The sequence below is a fragment of the Kwoniella dendrophila genome, chromosome 1 (assembly GCF_036810415.1).
Source record: "Kwoniella dendrophila CBS 6074 chromosome 1, complete sequence".
Lineage (NCBI taxonomy): Eukaryota > Fungi > Basidiomycota > Tremellomycetes > Tremellales > Cryptococcaceae > Kwoniella > Kwoniella dendrophila.
The window spans coordinates 2950115-2966863 of NC_089476.1; the positions used below are offsets into that span (position 1 = coordinate 2950115).

The 16749-nt window shown below is 36.9% G+C and overlaps 7 protein-coding genes across 7 annotated transcripts; 4 read left to right on the forward strand and 3 right to left on the reverse strand.

The window, feature by feature from the left end:
- Positions 1 to 116: 116 nt before the first annotated feature.
- Positions 117 to 1237, forward strand: L201_001052 (uncharacterized protein; the record flags this gene model as incomplete). Its single annotated transcript, XM_066216845.1, has 6 exons — positions 117 to 218; positions 329 to 405; positions 482 to 629; positions 747 to 957; positions 1020 to 1076; positions 1155 to 1237. 6 exons carry the CDS (start codon positions 117 to 119, stop codon positions 1235 to 1237), a joined length of 678 nt encoding a protein of 225 aa, XP_066072942.1.
- A 1072-nt stretch (positions 1238 to 2309) lies between these two features.
- Positions 2310 to 2862, reverse strand: L201_001053 (uncharacterized protein; the record flags this gene model as incomplete). The annotated part of the gene is made up of 2 exons (XM_066216846.1): positions 2310 to 2760; positions 2834 to 2862. The coding sequence occupies 2 exons, from the start codon at positions 2860 to 2862 to the stop codon at positions 2310 to 2312; spliced, it is 480 nt and encodes a 159-aa protein (XP_066072943.1).
- Positions 2863 to 4602: 1740 nt separating this feature from the next.
- Positions 4603 to 7119, forward strand: L201_001054 (uncharacterized protein; the record flags this gene model as incomplete). Its single annotated transcript, XM_066216847.1, has 13 exons — positions 4603 to 4875; positions 5089 to 5235; positions 5369 to 5761; positions 5823 to 5888; positions 5948 to 6013; positions 6067 to 6105; positions 6164 to 6196; positions 6250 to 6333; positions 6399 to 6464; positions 6605 to 6649; positions 6723 to 6791; positions 6855 to 6911; positions 6991 to 7119. 13 exons carry the CDS (start codon positions 4603 to 4605, stop codon positions 7117 to 7119), a joined length of 1467 nt encoding a protein of 488 aa, XP_066072944.1.
- A 553-nt stretch (positions 7120 to 7672) lies between these two features.
- Positions 7673 to 8646, forward strand: L201_001055 (uncharacterized protein; the record flags this gene model as incomplete). Its single annotated transcript, XM_066216848.1, has 3 exons — positions 7673 to 7861; positions 8032 to 8184; positions 8320 to 8646. The coding sequence occupies 3 exons, from the start codon at positions 7673 to 7675 to the stop codon at positions 8644 to 8646; spliced, it is 669 nt and encodes a 222-aa protein (XP_066072945.1).
- A 369-nt stretch (positions 8647 to 9015) lies between these two features.
- On the reverse strand, positions 9016 to 10871 carry L201_001056 (uncharacterized protein; the record flags this gene model as incomplete). The annotated part of the gene is made up of 2 exons (XM_066216849.1): positions 9016 to 10395; positions 10488 to 10871. 2 exons carry the CDS (start codon positions 10869 to 10871, stop codon positions 9016 to 9018), a joined length of 1764 nt encoding a protein of 587 aa, XP_066072946.1.
- A 938-nt stretch (positions 10872 to 11809) lies between these two features.
- On the reverse strand, positions 11810 to 13127 carry L201_001057 (uncharacterized protein; the record flags this gene model as incomplete). The annotated part of the gene is made up of 4 exons (XM_066216850.1): positions 11810 to 12297; positions 12395 to 12526; positions 12592 to 12641; positions 12754 to 13127. 4 exons carry the CDS (start codon positions 13125 to 13127, stop codon positions 11810 to 11812), a joined length of 1044 nt encoding a protein of 347 aa, XP_066072947.1.
- A 1099-nt stretch (positions 13128 to 14226) lies between these two features.
- On the forward strand, positions 14227 to 16390 carry L201_001058 (uncharacterized protein; the record flags this gene model as incomplete). Its single annotated transcript, XM_066216851.1, has 8 exons — positions 14227 to 14250; positions 14351 to 14394; positions 14474 to 14561; positions 14656 to 14770; positions 14853 to 14980; positions 15081 to 15404; positions 15539 to 16058; positions 16134 to 16390. 8 exons carry the CDS (start codon positions 14227 to 14229, stop codon positions 16388 to 16390), a joined length of 1500 nt encoding a protein of 499 aa, XP_066072948.1.
- Between the last annotated feature and the right edge of the window lie 359 nt (positions 16391 to 16749).

Genomic DNA, 16749 nt, shown 5'->3' on the forward strand with positions numbered 1-16749 from the left:
ATATTCCTGATCTTGACGGTGTCTTTGTATGCATGTTCGACTTATGAGAGAGTACCATAACCAATCGAATCGACAGCCAGACAGACTAAACTTCCAACTAATCTGCCTCAATCAACATGAGTAGTCCAAGGAAAACACGTTCTCAAGGACCCGCTGATCAAATTGATCTTGATCATCCACCTAAGCGGGCCAAAAACCATTTTGATGTGGAAGAAGAGGTAAGCAACTCTTTGTATATAGCTTACATAGCATCGGTCTTCCTGCTTGCGTGCATGGAGTAGTCATATGCTATGTCAAAGGCACTGACGTATTAAGTACTTGTGTGTAGCTAGCATTTTACTCTTCATATCATGCAAATAAGATAAATCAGTTGATCCACTTCGTTTGTATCCCTCAGATTTTATGGTAAGTCAGGCTCCCAAACTCTCACAGAATTGCTGGAGCGGTATGAGAAAAACTCATGAGAAATGTGAACGTGTAGGTCATGGTTACTTATAGCTGCTCATTTACCTTTTCCTGGTACTTCACCAACTATACTTGGTACAGGTTTAGCATATCAACCTAGTTTAGCATTTGGATGGATCGTAGCTTATTTGGCTTACTATATAACTCTTGAACCGCTAGGAGGTGTGAGTCTTTCGTTTCAGAAGGTCTACTTCGAATTCATCTCCCCTTTGCCTTTCTCTGCCTATGTTGGGTCTATCGAAACGAAAATTGATACTGATAATTGAGCCTTTTACTTGTAGCTTACCTACCTCCCAGTTGGTATACTGTCATACCTCACTTCGACCTACTTAGCCGTATCTCCGCCATCATGGCTTCCTTTCACAGACGCGTCTAATCCATCAGCTAAGCCTTTCGCTTGGGCGGTCTTCGCTTTCGCTTGGATAGCGCAGTTTATAGGTCATGGCGTATTCGAGCACCGTGCTCCGGCTTTATTCGATAATCTCGTTCAAGGTGAGTCTCGTACTATCAGATTGAACATGGTGAATAGTCGTTGATACAAGGCGATGACATAGCATTGGTCTTGGCCCCGTTCTTTGTTCACCTTGAAACGTTATTCGCTCTCTTTGACTGTAAGTTGAAAATGCACCCACACTCTTATAACAAAATGAGTTGGATCGGAGGCTGACTGGAAGATTTTCTTATTGTAGACAAACCGGAATTACACAAGAAAATCAAGAACAAAGCAGGTATCAAGATCAGAGATATGAATAGAGCTGCTAAACTCAAGTAGAAATCATACTATCTATACAGGACAGGGATGATATGCTCATGGGAAATACAACGAATAATGGCCTACTCCGGGCAAAATCAGAGGAGTGTGACAAGAATGAGATGGCCCAAGGAAGAGTCAAAATGCATTTGTATTGGAGAGGGAAATGTTGTTTCTCAAATTGTGATTTTGTATTATATGCTTTTTCGAAATGAATGTGTAATACCTCAACAATTGTATGGCAAGCGAAACGTGCATCGATCATTATATATGGTGATTAACATCATGGAAATCTATAAATGCTATAACTAGTGTGAAAGAACTGACGTTGAACCTATTAATCAACGGAAATCAATTAGCGTTGTTATTCCTCCTCTGTTTACTTCATTTCGATAAAACTGTAAAAGAATAGACTAGGTATAATGATGGATCTCTCAGTGTAACTATGAACTAAGTTCCCTCATTGCTCGAACGACATAAACAAATCAAATCGAGTCCTCAAGACGAGAATTATTCAATTGACCTGAAAAGTCTGAAACAAATTATTGTTTCCGAACATGGGTGCATAAGGATGGGTAATTGTCTTCCTAGAGATATTGATTATGATATTTGTTATGTGGGTAGGAAAAAGATGAAGGGAGACAAGCAGAGAACATACGACTCACCTTCATACCCTACTTCCACTCAGCTATGAATCTCTATCATAACGTACTGGAAATTGTGAAAAGAAGAAGAAAGACGAAGAAAGTATGAAATGGAAAGGTTGGATGAAATGTACACCTGAACATTTTGTTTAAGAAACGGGATTAAATGGTGAAAAATCGAAGTAGAGAAATTCGACTGAACCACATATTCATACCTCCACTTCGAGCGTATGGGTGATTGTAAACAGTGAGGAAGCTTGTATCAAACAGAAGTATACTCGCAAATAATGGTGATGCATAACTGCAAGCAATTCTGATTCAACATGAACGAACAAATACGTATCAGCTTAACTGTTGCTCTATCTACAACGACTAGGCTTCACACTGCGACAACATGGCAATGCACTCATCAATCCATCTCTGGACTTCCGCAATTATCTCAACTTCTGCTAGGCTGGATCTCTTCTAGCTTTACCATTAGGCCTCCCTTCTTTTCTGTTCTTGTCCAACTTGGGACGATGATGGTGTTGATGGTGATTGTGATGATGATGATCGGATTTTCCTTTGTGTCCGTGACCATATCCATGATTTTTTCCATGGTGATGACCATGTTCACAATCTTCAGCACAACTACCACCCTGAACCAATTTCCTTTCATACCTGAATACCGAATTTGGTCCACAAGTCACAGGCTCAACACCCTCGACACAAGTGGAATAACAGGTACAATTGACTTCTAACCCTCCAAGTGTCGATGGAAAGGGATTATATGCTGAGATATCCCAATGTGAGTTGAACCAACATCCTTCTGAACATTGATAATTATAAAGATCAAAGTATGCTTCGGAAGGTGTTCCAATTATATGAGTCAAATACGTGACAGGAATATAAGTCCGTATCCTGCATCTCAACATACATGGTTTCAGCTTCACGTCGACCTTCTCGTCTTTTTCAGCGATAAGTTATCGCTTACACTAGCATCGGTGACCTTGCATCTACCATAAGAATCAAGCGCTTCCACGAGATCACTAGTCGGAGTGTTTGAAGAATACCCAGCACAAAAACAATGATGTGAAGCTTGACGGTAATAAGCATCACTATAATTGGTACTGAGGTGTAAACAATAACTCTGATGGAACACAAACAGACGTGATTAGAATTATCTCCCTTGTATCATGGACGATTAGATGAAACATGTAGAATCTACTATACAGGTTTTTCTTATCGGGCTGAATGGTTGTCACACCAAATTCCACCTCATTGTTGTTACTAAGTATCTCAAAGAATCTTCGTTCGCTGACGCATCCAACGTATTGAGGGGATACAATAGTTCCATCTGGTAAAACAGGTGGCGGTCGAGTGATATTGAGCTGACGTGATGTTAATTCAGTAGGGAGATTATGAGAAAATGTCAAGGGAAGCAAGCTGATAAGTAGGGTCGCCAACATGTTATGTTGCTGGGGAAAGGTGATTAGCAGTGGTGATAATTGGAGAATCATGAAGGTTGAGGGCGACTCTACTAGGTTCAGTATTTCATCTTTATAATCCATAAACAGAGGAAAATCAGGTGAGGCATTCGTTCTACTCTTGATCGGAGAAAGAGACTGTCAGCTGATGATGGAAGTCGATCTTTCAACATGTTTCACATGATGATCGCCTCAGGAGACCAATTGTCGATTCTGGTTCTCACATTATCCCGAACTACTTCCTATACATTATAAGATGATAACACTGACTAGGTAAGATTCTTCAAGGTTAAACGTGGGAAGTCGCTAAATTGTGAATCAGGTAGAACGACAATCCATGCATGTACAGCATATTCAATATCACTTCCCCCTCATCTGCGTTACCTCACTACGAAACCCGAAATCCGAAACATGAACTATGACGCAAAATCTCAAGGTCGTTAGAATCCAATCAACCGTTCTAACATTGATGCCTTTGGCTTACTAAATCAAATGACAAGCGAGGTATAGCATCCTTTGGATCATCAGCATGGTTTATCTTGTCCGTGCAAGCGAATTAAACAAGTTAAAAATCATGAGACTTTGATGATTTTGATTGATGATGAAAATAATAAAATTTGTTGATCGTGAGTTAGATGTTCCTGATTTCATCGTCCTTTGGTATCCTTGACATCAATTTTATTTAATAAAATGCTTGCTCAAGCTGATTTGATCTCATCTTTATTATCTTTTCTGCGGCTATCCGGTCATTATCACCTGATAATTATCTACCATCATCCAGCTAAATTGATACCGTTCTTTTAGCGCGATATCTTATTTGTGGGCTATCCTCTCCCTTTTCGCCCTTTCACCTTGACGTGAATGATTTTTCGAGGTGTCGCCAAGATAACGTCGATCGTTCTTGATTTTGATTTTGATTTTTAGGGATACCTTTATCGCCTGAACATTACAAAACATGGGGTAGATTATTCAACTTTAAACCATTTTTTTGGATTTATCAATCTTCTTCTTCATGATCCGACAACTTACGAAGGGTGCTGTGCTGAATCGTGTACCGTCTTGGTCCTCTCCTTATTTTTTCTGATTTTGCGACTTGAGGAATATGGTATCAATAGAAGGGTACGAAAGGTATAAAAACCCCTCATTTCGCGTTTGATTTCTTTTCATTTCTTCTTTCTTTCTTCAACAAACTCTTCTTTTTCTTCTTTTCATCCTTCACCTTCAACCTCTCTTCTCTTATCCACCCTTTCCTATCGATCAGAACATAGTTTAAAAAATGAAAACTAGTTTAACTCATACTATTATACCTTTGTCCCTCTTGGGTTCCACCTTAGCTGGTGTTATCCGAATAAGAGGTGAAGAAGAGAATCACGATCCTAAAAAACATCATGATGATCCACACAACAAAGATCATGATAACAACAATCACTATGACGAAACTTCACCTGAATTCATCGGTTGTGTCAGTCGAACCTTCTTCAACCTCGTTTCATTCGATGAAAACTTCGATGGTGATTTCTCCGAACAAGCAGATCTTCAAACTTGTATAGTAAGCACAATCTTTCTTATATCTGTGATATACCTCCATCCTATCCCCCATCCTTCACCGTCTTCACCGTCTTCTCATCACTCCACTTCAGCTTATATATCCGCTTTCATCTTAAACCCTGCTCAACCCATCAATAAACTCTACTATGACTCCATCTACCTATGCTTCAAGAAGTATCACAGCTAATACACTTAATGTTCTGCTACCATATAGGATAATTGTGTCGACAAAGAATTCCGATACACCTACTGGGATGCCGACAGAAAGCAATGCTACTGCTCTCCTGCTCAACGACCCGATGCCGATCAAATCCGAGACAACGATTCTATCTCAGGTAGATGTAAGACAAAGGATGCTATCGTATGTTATCTCCCCTCATGTTCTACCTTATATGCCTTCAACTCTCACACCACCTCACCATTGTCATGCAACTTCCTCCTCATTCACCGCCCTTTACGATGGACCCAGAACTGATGAACCCACTTTGATATAGGTCTTCCTTAACAACGCCAATTTCAAGTTCGGTGGCTGCTTCGATCCCTCTTCTATCCGAGACGTCACTCCTATCGCTCGATTCGCTACTACCTCTGTACGAGACTGTTTTGTCCTTTGTGACCAACCCTGTCGAGACAGCTTCGTCGAGGTAGCTGCTATCACTCCTCGATTCGACCCAGCTCTTTACAACTTCGCCTACGATTGTCAATGTATCGATGTCCCTTACACCGATATCCCTTTCTTAACCAACAGAACTTGTGGTATCGACTCAATCTTCGGCTACGCTCGACTTGAAGGCAAAGACGACGATCACCATAAGAAGAAATCTAAACGAGGTAAATACGATTATGAATATGATTATGACCGTGACTATGGCCACGAAAACAAGAAGGCAAGTTTTCTCTTGACTTCACTGAGATTTTCCAAAGCTAATGCAAGGTATTGTCTGCCAGGGAGGTCACGAAGAAGATAATGAAGAAGATCACGACAAAGATTATACTCCTAAAGAGCACCACAAGGTAAGGCTGTAATCTAAGTCTGATCAAGTGCAATCCACTGATTCATCGCACTTCAATAGGGTGATTACGAAGATGAAGAGCACAACAAGGGTGATGATTATGAACAAGATTATCACCACAAAAAGGTGAGTATTGCCTATACGTCTTTCTGCCAACAAGGCTAAGCAAGAGTTTTTAGGAGGATGAGGAACAAAATGATTATGACCATGACAAGAAGGTAAGCCTGCAAATCCTTGAAAGGGAAATCACTCGTGCTGACAACTCACTTGACATAGAAGGAACACGATAACGACCAAGATTCCAAAAAAGTGAGCTGTCATATCTAACTCTGACCGAGACAAATCTGACACCCATTGATTAGGATGATTATGATCGAGATGACGAATATGAAGTAGATCACAAAAAGAGTCATGACGATTGGGATAAACACAACAAAGACCATGAGGTGAGCCCCGTTGTCAGATTTTTGTCTGGATAAATACCTTAAGACCACTGATCGTTCTTCTTTAGGATTACGAACACGAAAATGATAACGATCACAACTCTAAAGACTACAATGACGAGGACGAGGACTATGTAAGTAAGCTTCACGCTTAATCTTCTCAGAGCAAACTGTGACTTTGAACGCTCTCGCAGGACCATGACAAACATGACAAGGTAATTTCATGTTCCGATCAGCTATATCCCTTTGTCAACGCTGAATCAGCGATTTACAGGATTACGACCACGACAAAGAATATGATAACGACGAAGACGATCATGTGAGTTGCTTATGAACGTTCATTTCCGCTTCAGGGCTTTCAGCTGATATCTACTTTGTGCTTTACCCCACAGGATCATGACAAAGACCACGACAAAGATCACCACTATAAATCAGACGATGATGATGCAGATCATGACAAAGTAAGCATTGCTTGTGTGCACTAAAATACATTCATCTGATGCTTTAATTAACCAATTCAACAGGATTACGACTATGACGATGAAGAACATTACGGTAAAGACGATTACGACCACGGAAAAGTGAGTCTCTCTGATTCCAAGTGAACCCATTCAAGAAAGGATAATCTGCTGATCGCCTTGTTTTGTGTATCGTTAACAGAAACACGAGGATGAAGATCCTAAAGATTCTCACAAGAAACATGACGATCATCACAAAGGTCATGATGACGACTATGACTATTACGGCTATGGGTCTTACCGAAAAGGTACGTGGATCGTTGAACGATAAGTAAAGCTGACCAGGGAACTCTAGCTTAATCGCAAATGGAACGGGTCAAAATGTATATTTAGTAAAACGATCAGGTTGTTCAAGCTCAAGGTCAATAATACAATTGTAGATGTATATACATTAAATCTTTTGTATTTATACTATGCATTTCTGTATACTGATTACACCTGCAAAGATGTAATTATCTGCACATAGTCATATAAAAGTAATAAACCTGAACGAGCTGAACTAAAACATTAAATAAAGAGCAACTTGGTGCCTGACGATCTTCGCCAAAGATTCCCGCAACATCACCAACAATCTTATACGAACATAGTCGCTGAAGGACAAACAGCTTATCTACCTGATTGCGGGTCTACAAGCTGGTCGCTTGCGGATGAGCCACCTGAGCGAATTTGACGATTGCTAATCATCTTACCTACTTGATAATTTGGAATAATGATGTTTGGTTTGGATTCACCATCACAACAATTAGAGCCAGACTATATGTATTCCCCTTCCTTAACTATCTCTATCCATCCATTGCAAACTCTTAGCTCAAACCTAAACAATCATGTTATTGGTGAATGTATCATTAAGTCTAAGCTTCTCACCAAGTATATACGCGATAATCACAAATAGTCATAATAAACCAACTTCACCACAATTCGCTGGATGTATAAATCGAAGGACTTTCGATTCCATAGCTAATAAAGACGATTATGGACTTTTGACAGGACAAAAAGACAATGAAGCTTGTATAGTGAGTACGAATATCAAATCCCTCCTAATTAGGGTACTTTACGATAAGTATCGGACAGAGACACAGGTGGGTAATTCATGATTATCTTACCTTATCATAAAAAAAAAATGATACATGAATGACCTCTCATTGATGATTCGAACGATAACTCGTACTCATACTGTATTTAGGAATTATGTGGAAATAAGAAATATGTTTATTCATATTATCATGAACAATCATCTAAATGTTATTGTAGTAAAATATCTGGAGATTATGTTGAGCCTGATCAGATTGAAAATGGTTGTGATAATTTAGGAAATTGTAATCCATGTCAAGCCATTGTATGTTAACAAATTTACTAAAAACACTTTTTGTTAGAATCGTCATTTTTCTTCTCCCTTTTGAATTTATGATAAATCTTACTGATACTATATCCTTGTTTTTTATAATGATAATTTACACAACTGGTTTTATAGGTAACATTTTTACAATCACCATTAAATTTCACTTCATGTTCAACAAGTCATTTAACAGGAGAAGCTTTCTTGGAATTTAAATCTGATAATTTAGATCAATGTTTAAGTATATGTTCAACAGATGTGTATGACACTGAAGTAGTTGGATTTCAATCTTCGTTTGATAAGAAACAGAATAAATGGGAATGGAAATGCAGTTGTTTTTCAGGTAAAAATCAAGGTTCAATACCGATAATATCATCAAATAAGAATGTTAAGTCGAAGAAAGTGAATAAATGTGGTAAAGATTCAGTTTGGAGATATCAAGTTCCAAATAGTATATATTGATTGATTTGGATTCACACTGTATATGTATATAATCTTGTAATTCAATGATCAATGTGGATATTGTATCCATGATCATAGTTCGAACAGTTCAATGTTGTAACGCATCTATGTTGTTTCTATGCATGATATATCTATCGTAAATATCCTAAATTACATTACACTAATTGTACAACTATAATTTACACCTATGTAGTCAGATTCCATAAAACCCTAAAATTGTCCATTTATATAAACATATACATAATCTTCCTCGGATAGTAAAGCGGGTTTCAATAAGCTTTTGCAGCTTATAGAATTTTTTTTGATAATATTCTGTATTACAACCATATCCTTCCTTAAAATTCTAAATGACAACCAAATATCTACTCTTTATTCCAGCTCGTAGCCCGCTGCATTAGGTCTGACCATAGCTTTGGTTGTATTGTCTCTACATCTCTTCAAGAATTTGAATAGAGCACTACCACCTGTACCTCTAATTTCATTTATATCTATCTGTTTCTCTTCGGTTTCAAATTCATTTTCCGTAGGATTTTCTTTTAGACCCATTAATTTCCTAACTCTTTCACTGGGTTGTCTTCTAGCTTGTTGGATAATAAATAAAGAAACGACTCTCATGTGTTTTTCTCTAAATCTTCTTAAAGCTTCTAAAGCTCCATCATAAGCTAAAGCTAAAGCTGGATGTGAATGAGCAAAATGTAAAACTAATGGTCTTAATGGTGTAGGATGTGTTGATAAATGTAATATAAATGATCGATGAGGTAATGGCATATATTGTAACATTCTTTGTACAAATGTTGCTTCTCCTTTAGGTGATGATGATGATGAATGTCCATGTGATGATGGTGGGCCTTGAGAAGGTTTCGTCTGTTGTATTTCGTCTGAAGTTGAAAACGGTGGTACTATAGGTGTTGAATCAACTAATATTTTAGATTGTGTAGGATTTTCAACAGCATTTAAAGCTTCTAATCTTTCTTGTACAGTTGGAGAATGATCAACAGTTAAAAAAATATCTATTGCGTGAATTAAAGAAGATTGACCTGCACTTGGACCTGAAAATTTTTTACCTTTTTGACCTAAAGTATTTGATGATTCAGCTTCTGAAGAAGTTTTCTCTACGTTATCATTTTCGGTTAAACCTAAATAATTCCATCCAGCTGAAGTTGGACCATCGGAATCACCACCTCTAAACCAAGGTCTAATTAAATGATAGAATTCTTCTGGATCAACTTGTTTCATTAAAGTCATTGTAACATCAGATATTTTATCAATTTGGTTTGATAATTTTTTAAGATAAATAGTTAATCTTCTTAAAGCTTTTTCATCAGCTAAGAATAATTCATCTAAAGATTGTCTCATTAATCTTAATGCTTCTGCACCTGCAATTTCACATAATGCAGAAATTAAAAAAAATTGTTCTTCACTTTTTGTTCCAGTAAATGTTGTTAATATTTCATTTGGTGGATTTAATGTTGCTGAAGGTGCAATTGATGGATTAACAGGTAAAAAATTCCATAATACCGTATCTGCATATGTTAAAACTGGTGGTAAACCAAGTAAAGGTGATACAGTGAGTAAAGGCACTGAAATACAAGCTGGTATAGGTATTGGTTCTTTTGGAGATGATGTAGATGATGAAGGTGAAGTGGGTGTTGTGTGAACGTAGAAATGTGCAAGGAATGTGAGGACTACATGAGCCCGTCGAAGATGTGGTAGGGAGACTAGAAGGTCTGCAGTATCAATGACCGGCATCTAAGAGTGGGAAACAACAGATCTTAGTAAGCATGTTAAACCAAGGATACAACACGGATCATAAAAGTCACACGACACGTTAAAAGACATACTGAATCGATAGCATTTCTCCATAAAAATTCTTTTTCTCTTTTCCCGTTAACAATTAAACCTTGACCAGGTTGATTATGTATATATCTACCACCTTTTGCAGCATCTAAAGCTTCTTCCCAAACTTCATATTTACCTAATAATCTTATAACATTTTTTGATCCAGGTAAAAAACCAGTTCTAACATCAACTTCAAAATCTGCTGAAGCTAATGAAGCTGTATTTGGTGCTTGACCATTTGATTCGTGTGATGAAGTTGAAGGTAATTCACCTGTTGGAAATTCTATTGAAGTTTGTGAATATGATGGTTGTAAAGCTAAGAAATGATTTGCTGGTAAGTTGTATCGAATTGTAGGTTCAGGTGAAACTGATCTTTTAGGTAACATCTTCGACCGAAAATAACAAGGGGGGAGACCAAGCTGAGTGGCGATGTAGTGTTTTCGACAACTGCTATTGAGTGATAAACGAGAAGAAAAGTGTATAAATGAAATATGTACAATGAATGAACTGATAGCACAAGTGGCCAAAAGTATTGTTTGTGCAAAGCACGAAAAACCAAATGATGGTTGTTCAAGCAATGATACAGTGGTGTATATGGATGAAGCGGAGAAAAAAGAATATCAACGAAGTTCTCAAAGTTGCTTATTTATCTTTTTAGAGGTTTCTAGGGAAAATTTCGAAAATAAATCATAAATTTGGGGGGTGAAAATGGTAACCGGAGATCTGATAAATTATTAGGTGATTAGGTGATCACTTTTAATATTTTACCTTGTAATTCCGGTTAACCTGGATTTAACCTTTTACCTTTTATCCTCGCCTGTCAAAGCCTATATGCATCTCAGATTATATCGTCGCATGCCAAGAAGCTTATACTGCTTCATATTGTTACGTATCATCACGCAAAAGGAGATAGTCGGAGTACAGTAGGTGATCATAAAGAGGTGTTTACAAGTAGGCTATCAACAGAGAATGTTGAGCCGGCACTCATGAAACAAAATATGAAGCTGTCCATCATTCTTACTGCATGATCATCATACCCAGATGCTCTCTTGTTCTACTGTATGATCTAGAACATGTGTTAGAATCAGAATGAACAAGGTGAGAATGCCTGACTTAGGTGCTACTTCATGACGATGATCTGACTATGATGGAGTGATGTCAAGATGCCATAAACATCGTCACATACGTTGATGCATCATGCTGAATAGTTTTTATATACAAAGAGGTATTATATACAAGCAAAAATATCTAAAAATATATACAAAAAAGACTCAAATTCCATTCCGATCTTTCCGATCTATTTACTATTGTTTCAAGAGATGAATTAACAAGCAGTTTTGCTCTTCTTCTCCATCTCTTTCTTGACTATGATTTCAGCAGGAGCTATAGACATCAAACCTAATACAGCCAATTTAAAGCTCATGGCAACTACTACAACGACCCAGGAACCTGCATATTTATGCATTATTCCGCCAATAAAACTACCAATTATCATTGATAAAATATAAATCAATCTTCTATTTCTACCTGAAGCTTTTTCATGAGTTAAACCAACAAATAAATATTTATCTGAAACTAAATCAACATAACTTGAGGTCATTGGTGCAGTAGGTATTTCTTGAATTGATGCTTGTCTTGCTGCTGCAACTTGTGCACCAGACATTATAGCAAATAATGATATTATAACCCATTCATGTTTTTCACCTAATCTTGTTTGTTTAGGTCCATTTGAAGATAAAAATATAGTAGCTAATACTAAAAATATGATTTGACAAATAACATTTATAAGTAGCCATATACGTCTTCTAACGCCTAATAAGTATAGATCTCGTTTGATTAGTTCATTTACGATATAGGTGACAAGTGGTTTAATGGGATCTGCTGTGCGGATATCGTGATGGCCACTCACCCATATAATGACCGATATGACCAAAAACTAGAGCGGCACTGAGGAAACTTGCAAGTGAAATACCAGTCAATAAAAGTTGATGACCTGAAACTTTAACAACAGCGACAGTAAGAAGGATGGTATTACCAGTTTCTTAATGAAGAATGTATTAGTCGTTTGAAATTTCCACTTCTCAGCGTAGTTGTAGATCAACTTACGATTGGATGCAAAAGTTGAGAAATCAAGATAGGTAGTGGCGTCAAGAATCCTATTTAGTATTTCGAAATAAACATCAGAGATTCGCCCTGAGTCTAGCTTAGATCGTTGTGCGGGATAAGATGATCAAGTGATAAAAGGAGAAGAGAAATTAGACAACTCACCCTGTAGAGAATGCTTGTAAGATCAAACATAAAACTAAAGATTTTGCTGTGACTGTATCACTCATCCAGCCAGACCAACCATCATTTCCATTCCAAGGTGGAATTACCATCTTGATTGAAGTTGAAGCCGGTGCTGGTTCCAGGTCAGTACCATTTGGAGTCATTCCGGCGTCTTTTTCTTCCTTTATTGCCGCTTCACAATTTCCATCACTATGATGATCAGCTTGGATAGGCGATGCGGCGTGCTTATTGGGTTGATTCTCTTGTTTGATACCTTCAAACAGTTGTACCTCACATCTTGAACTATTAGCGTTTGTATTTGAGGATTCACTTCTCCGCATTGGTTGTGCAGATGTTGTAGCTACATCACTCATATTACTACAAGCACGTGTGATCAGATCACTAGTAGAGATATGAGCTGTAGATGTTGGTGAGATTGACAAGGACATAGAAAAGGATCGGTGTGTGATAAAAGCTGATTTGAACCAAAGGTATCGTGTCGTTGTGATGTTGTGATGAAGTTGAGAACAACAGTAGATAACTTATAAGGAGCAATTACGGTTGAGGAAAGATAGGTAAAATATGTAGTGTTATGTTTATATTGCCATTATGAGATGAAAGAGGATGTGAAGAAGTCCTCATTGTGTCTTCGGTTGACCATAAATAATGTAACGATCAACCAACATGTTGAAAGAAGGATTCCATAAAATGGGTGGTCAGCGTCAAAGCGTTGATTCCAAAACCTTTAGTTACTACGAATTCTGTAAGGTTTAACATCAGCAGATCAAAACAATAACGATAAGAGTGATGAATGTGGGTTCTTGTTCGTTGTTAGTATGACGCACTGGAATACAAGAGTATCCCGAATGAGTGTTATCCCGAATATCAAGGAGGCCCCGACAAGTTCGTATTGAGGGTTGCACGTTGTTGTCCAAGTCCGAGAAGGGGTATGATAGCTGTCATTTACGATATAAGAAAGTCAAGTGGGAAGAGAAGAGACAGATTTTACCGAGATTCCTAATATGTTTAATTGTTTAATTCCCAAAATACAAAATACGAAGAGATCAAGATGAATTTGGAATAAATCCGATAACACAAAACTCCAAATATAAATTTCAGATCTGAACGATTATGTATATTATTAGGAAGGCGGTCTTCTCCACTGTTTCTGAGGTGGCAAATTAAACAGGAAGAACAACCTTATCTGTGTTTACCATTTTGCACGAGGGTACAAGTCATGGTCTACACGTGCAGTGGCGTACCTGAAAGTATAGATAAGGATGTATGATGCAAATGAGATGATCGAAAATAAACTGAAAATAAGAAATAATAAATAAATCGCAAAAATAATTTAAGAGGGATGGATAAGGTATGAAACGCTTAAGCCTTGTATGCATAAACGCATATAATCAAGATTCAACAGTCATCATCTTTTAACAATCGTTCATGAGACTAAATTCGATCTTATACAAAATGGCGAGAACAAAGACCTATTCTGTATGTTTTGTCTTTTCGGCGTGTCACGTAGATTCAGACACGACGTTAAGGAACGTTTAACAAAGCTGACACCGACGCCTTGACATTCAAACATATATAGGAGGCAATCTCGCTCTTGAATACCTGTCAATCTAATGCAGCAACGTGAGTGAACCTCTGACTTGCATCCATGTGAAAGTCTAGCAAAAAGCTTATTTGAGAATGTATTTCCTCCTTTTAACAGTATCGAAGCTATACGTAAATCAGGAGGAAGGTTAAACGAATATGCTGTTTCTGAAATGCATGATTACTTGAGGAAGATAGGATATAAGGTGTGTTGATATCATCAATCCTCAAGGATGTTGCCTCTGAGTTAGCCCTAATAGCCATTTATGATTAACGTATGACCTATATCTTACATGGTAGCCAGAAGACCTTAACAAACTAAATGTCGTGCATATAACGGGAACGAAAGGGAAAGGATCTACATCAGCATTTACAGAAAGAATTTTGAGAACACATATACCAGGTGGAAAGATAGGTAAGCTGAAGACCATGGTTAGCGGTAAAAACCATAAAATCAGAACGAAAACTAGATGCTAATTGAAATGGAAAATGTACAGGATTATACACATCACCACATTTATGTGCAGTAAGAGAAAGAATAAGAATCAATGGTGAACCTATATCAGAAGAAAATTTCGCTAGATATTTCTTTGAAGTTTGGGAAAAATTAGAAGCTGATCCTAAGGTGAGTTGAAACATGATTATTAACCCATCGTTGATCATATATAGATTACCTTTTATCCTATTATCGAATTCAATATTGATAATCTTGTTTTCGGGATTAGACATTAACACCAGCAACACCGCAATTTCCAATATATTTTCGATTTTTAACATTATTAGCATTTCATGTTTTTTTATCTGAATCAATAACAGCAACAGTATTAGAAGTTGGTATAGGTGGTTTATATGATTCAACAAATATTGTACCAAAACCTATTGTTACAGGTATAACAAGTTTAGGTTTAGATCATACAGCAGTTTTAGGTAATACGATTGAAGAAATTGCAAGAAATAAAGCTGGTATTTATAAAAAAGATGTTCCTGCTTTAAGTGTTAAACAAGATCAAGGTGGTGAAGTTTTAAAAGAGGTTGCTGAGAAGAATGGAGTGAGTTATATTTTGGGTATCTATTTGAAATCCTAAATCATAACTTAAATTACCTCGCCTGCATGTTCAGCACAACTTATCGAAGTTAACCGTCTAACGAAAAATTCTGTTTTTTTTTTTTTTTTGTTCGATAGGCTATATTCAAAGTCGTACCTACTATCCCATCAATACCACTTGGTTTACCAGGTCAACATCAGATTATTAATGCTTCTTTAGCTGTCGCATTATGTGAAAAATTCTTGACTGTTCAAAAATATCCTTATGATAAATCGTCTTCAACTTCTTCTTCTTCCGACAAAGAAGATATAATACCAAAATCATTTATAAAACCTTTAGCTGAAACTCGATGGCCAGGTAGATGTCAATTAGTTGAAAAAGATGATATTAAATGGTTATTAGATGGTGCACATACAATAGAATCATTAAAATCATGTGCAGAATGGGCTTTCGAATTAAATAATAAAGAAAATAGAAATCCAAATATATTAATATTCAATTGTTCAGGTGGTAGATCAGCTGAATCTTTATTAAATGAATTATTAGAAACTGGTTCAAAAGTTAAAGGATTTCAAACAAAACAAGATTTAGGTAAACAATTTGATCAAATTATTTTTTGTACAAACGTTACTTATACAGATGGACATTTTAAAAGTGGTAAGTCTATTATTCATAAATTATTTCAAGTAATCATCGTTTTCATAGCTGATATGCGATTTTGAAACATTATAGACTTAGACGCAAAAGCTATAGATCCAAATGATTTATCACGATTAGCGACTCAAAATGCATTAAGAGATGCATGGTTAAAATTAAATCCAACATTCAATTCTGAAAATGTACATGCAGTAGCATCAATTCAACACGCAATTGAAATTGTTAAAAAAGTAGATTTAGAAGAGAAACAAGTTTTAGTTGCAGGTAGTTTACATTTAGTTGGTGGTGTTATGGAAGTTGCTGGTTTACAGGATTCTTTAAGTATGGTATAGATCCATATATGGTAATGGTTGATGGATGTAGAATAGAATATGTAGATTGTTCTCGTTCATCGACTGACAGGTAATCCACACCTTTTGTATATTGTATATGCATTCACCTGCTATTCTAAGTATACATATGCATACATATAGGCGATCTTTGGGAGAACGTCTAGGTAGTAAAGTACTTTTTTAGCAGACCGGTCGTTATAGTGTATTTCCGATGGAAATGACGGTTTTGTTTTTGAGATTTTTATTTTTCGAAAATACCCAAGTTGAAGAAACCAAATTTCTAGATTAACTAAGTCAATCGTTCATCTGGTCTACACAAGCTATCGTTCTTTTGAACATCACCTTGGAAGACACAAAGG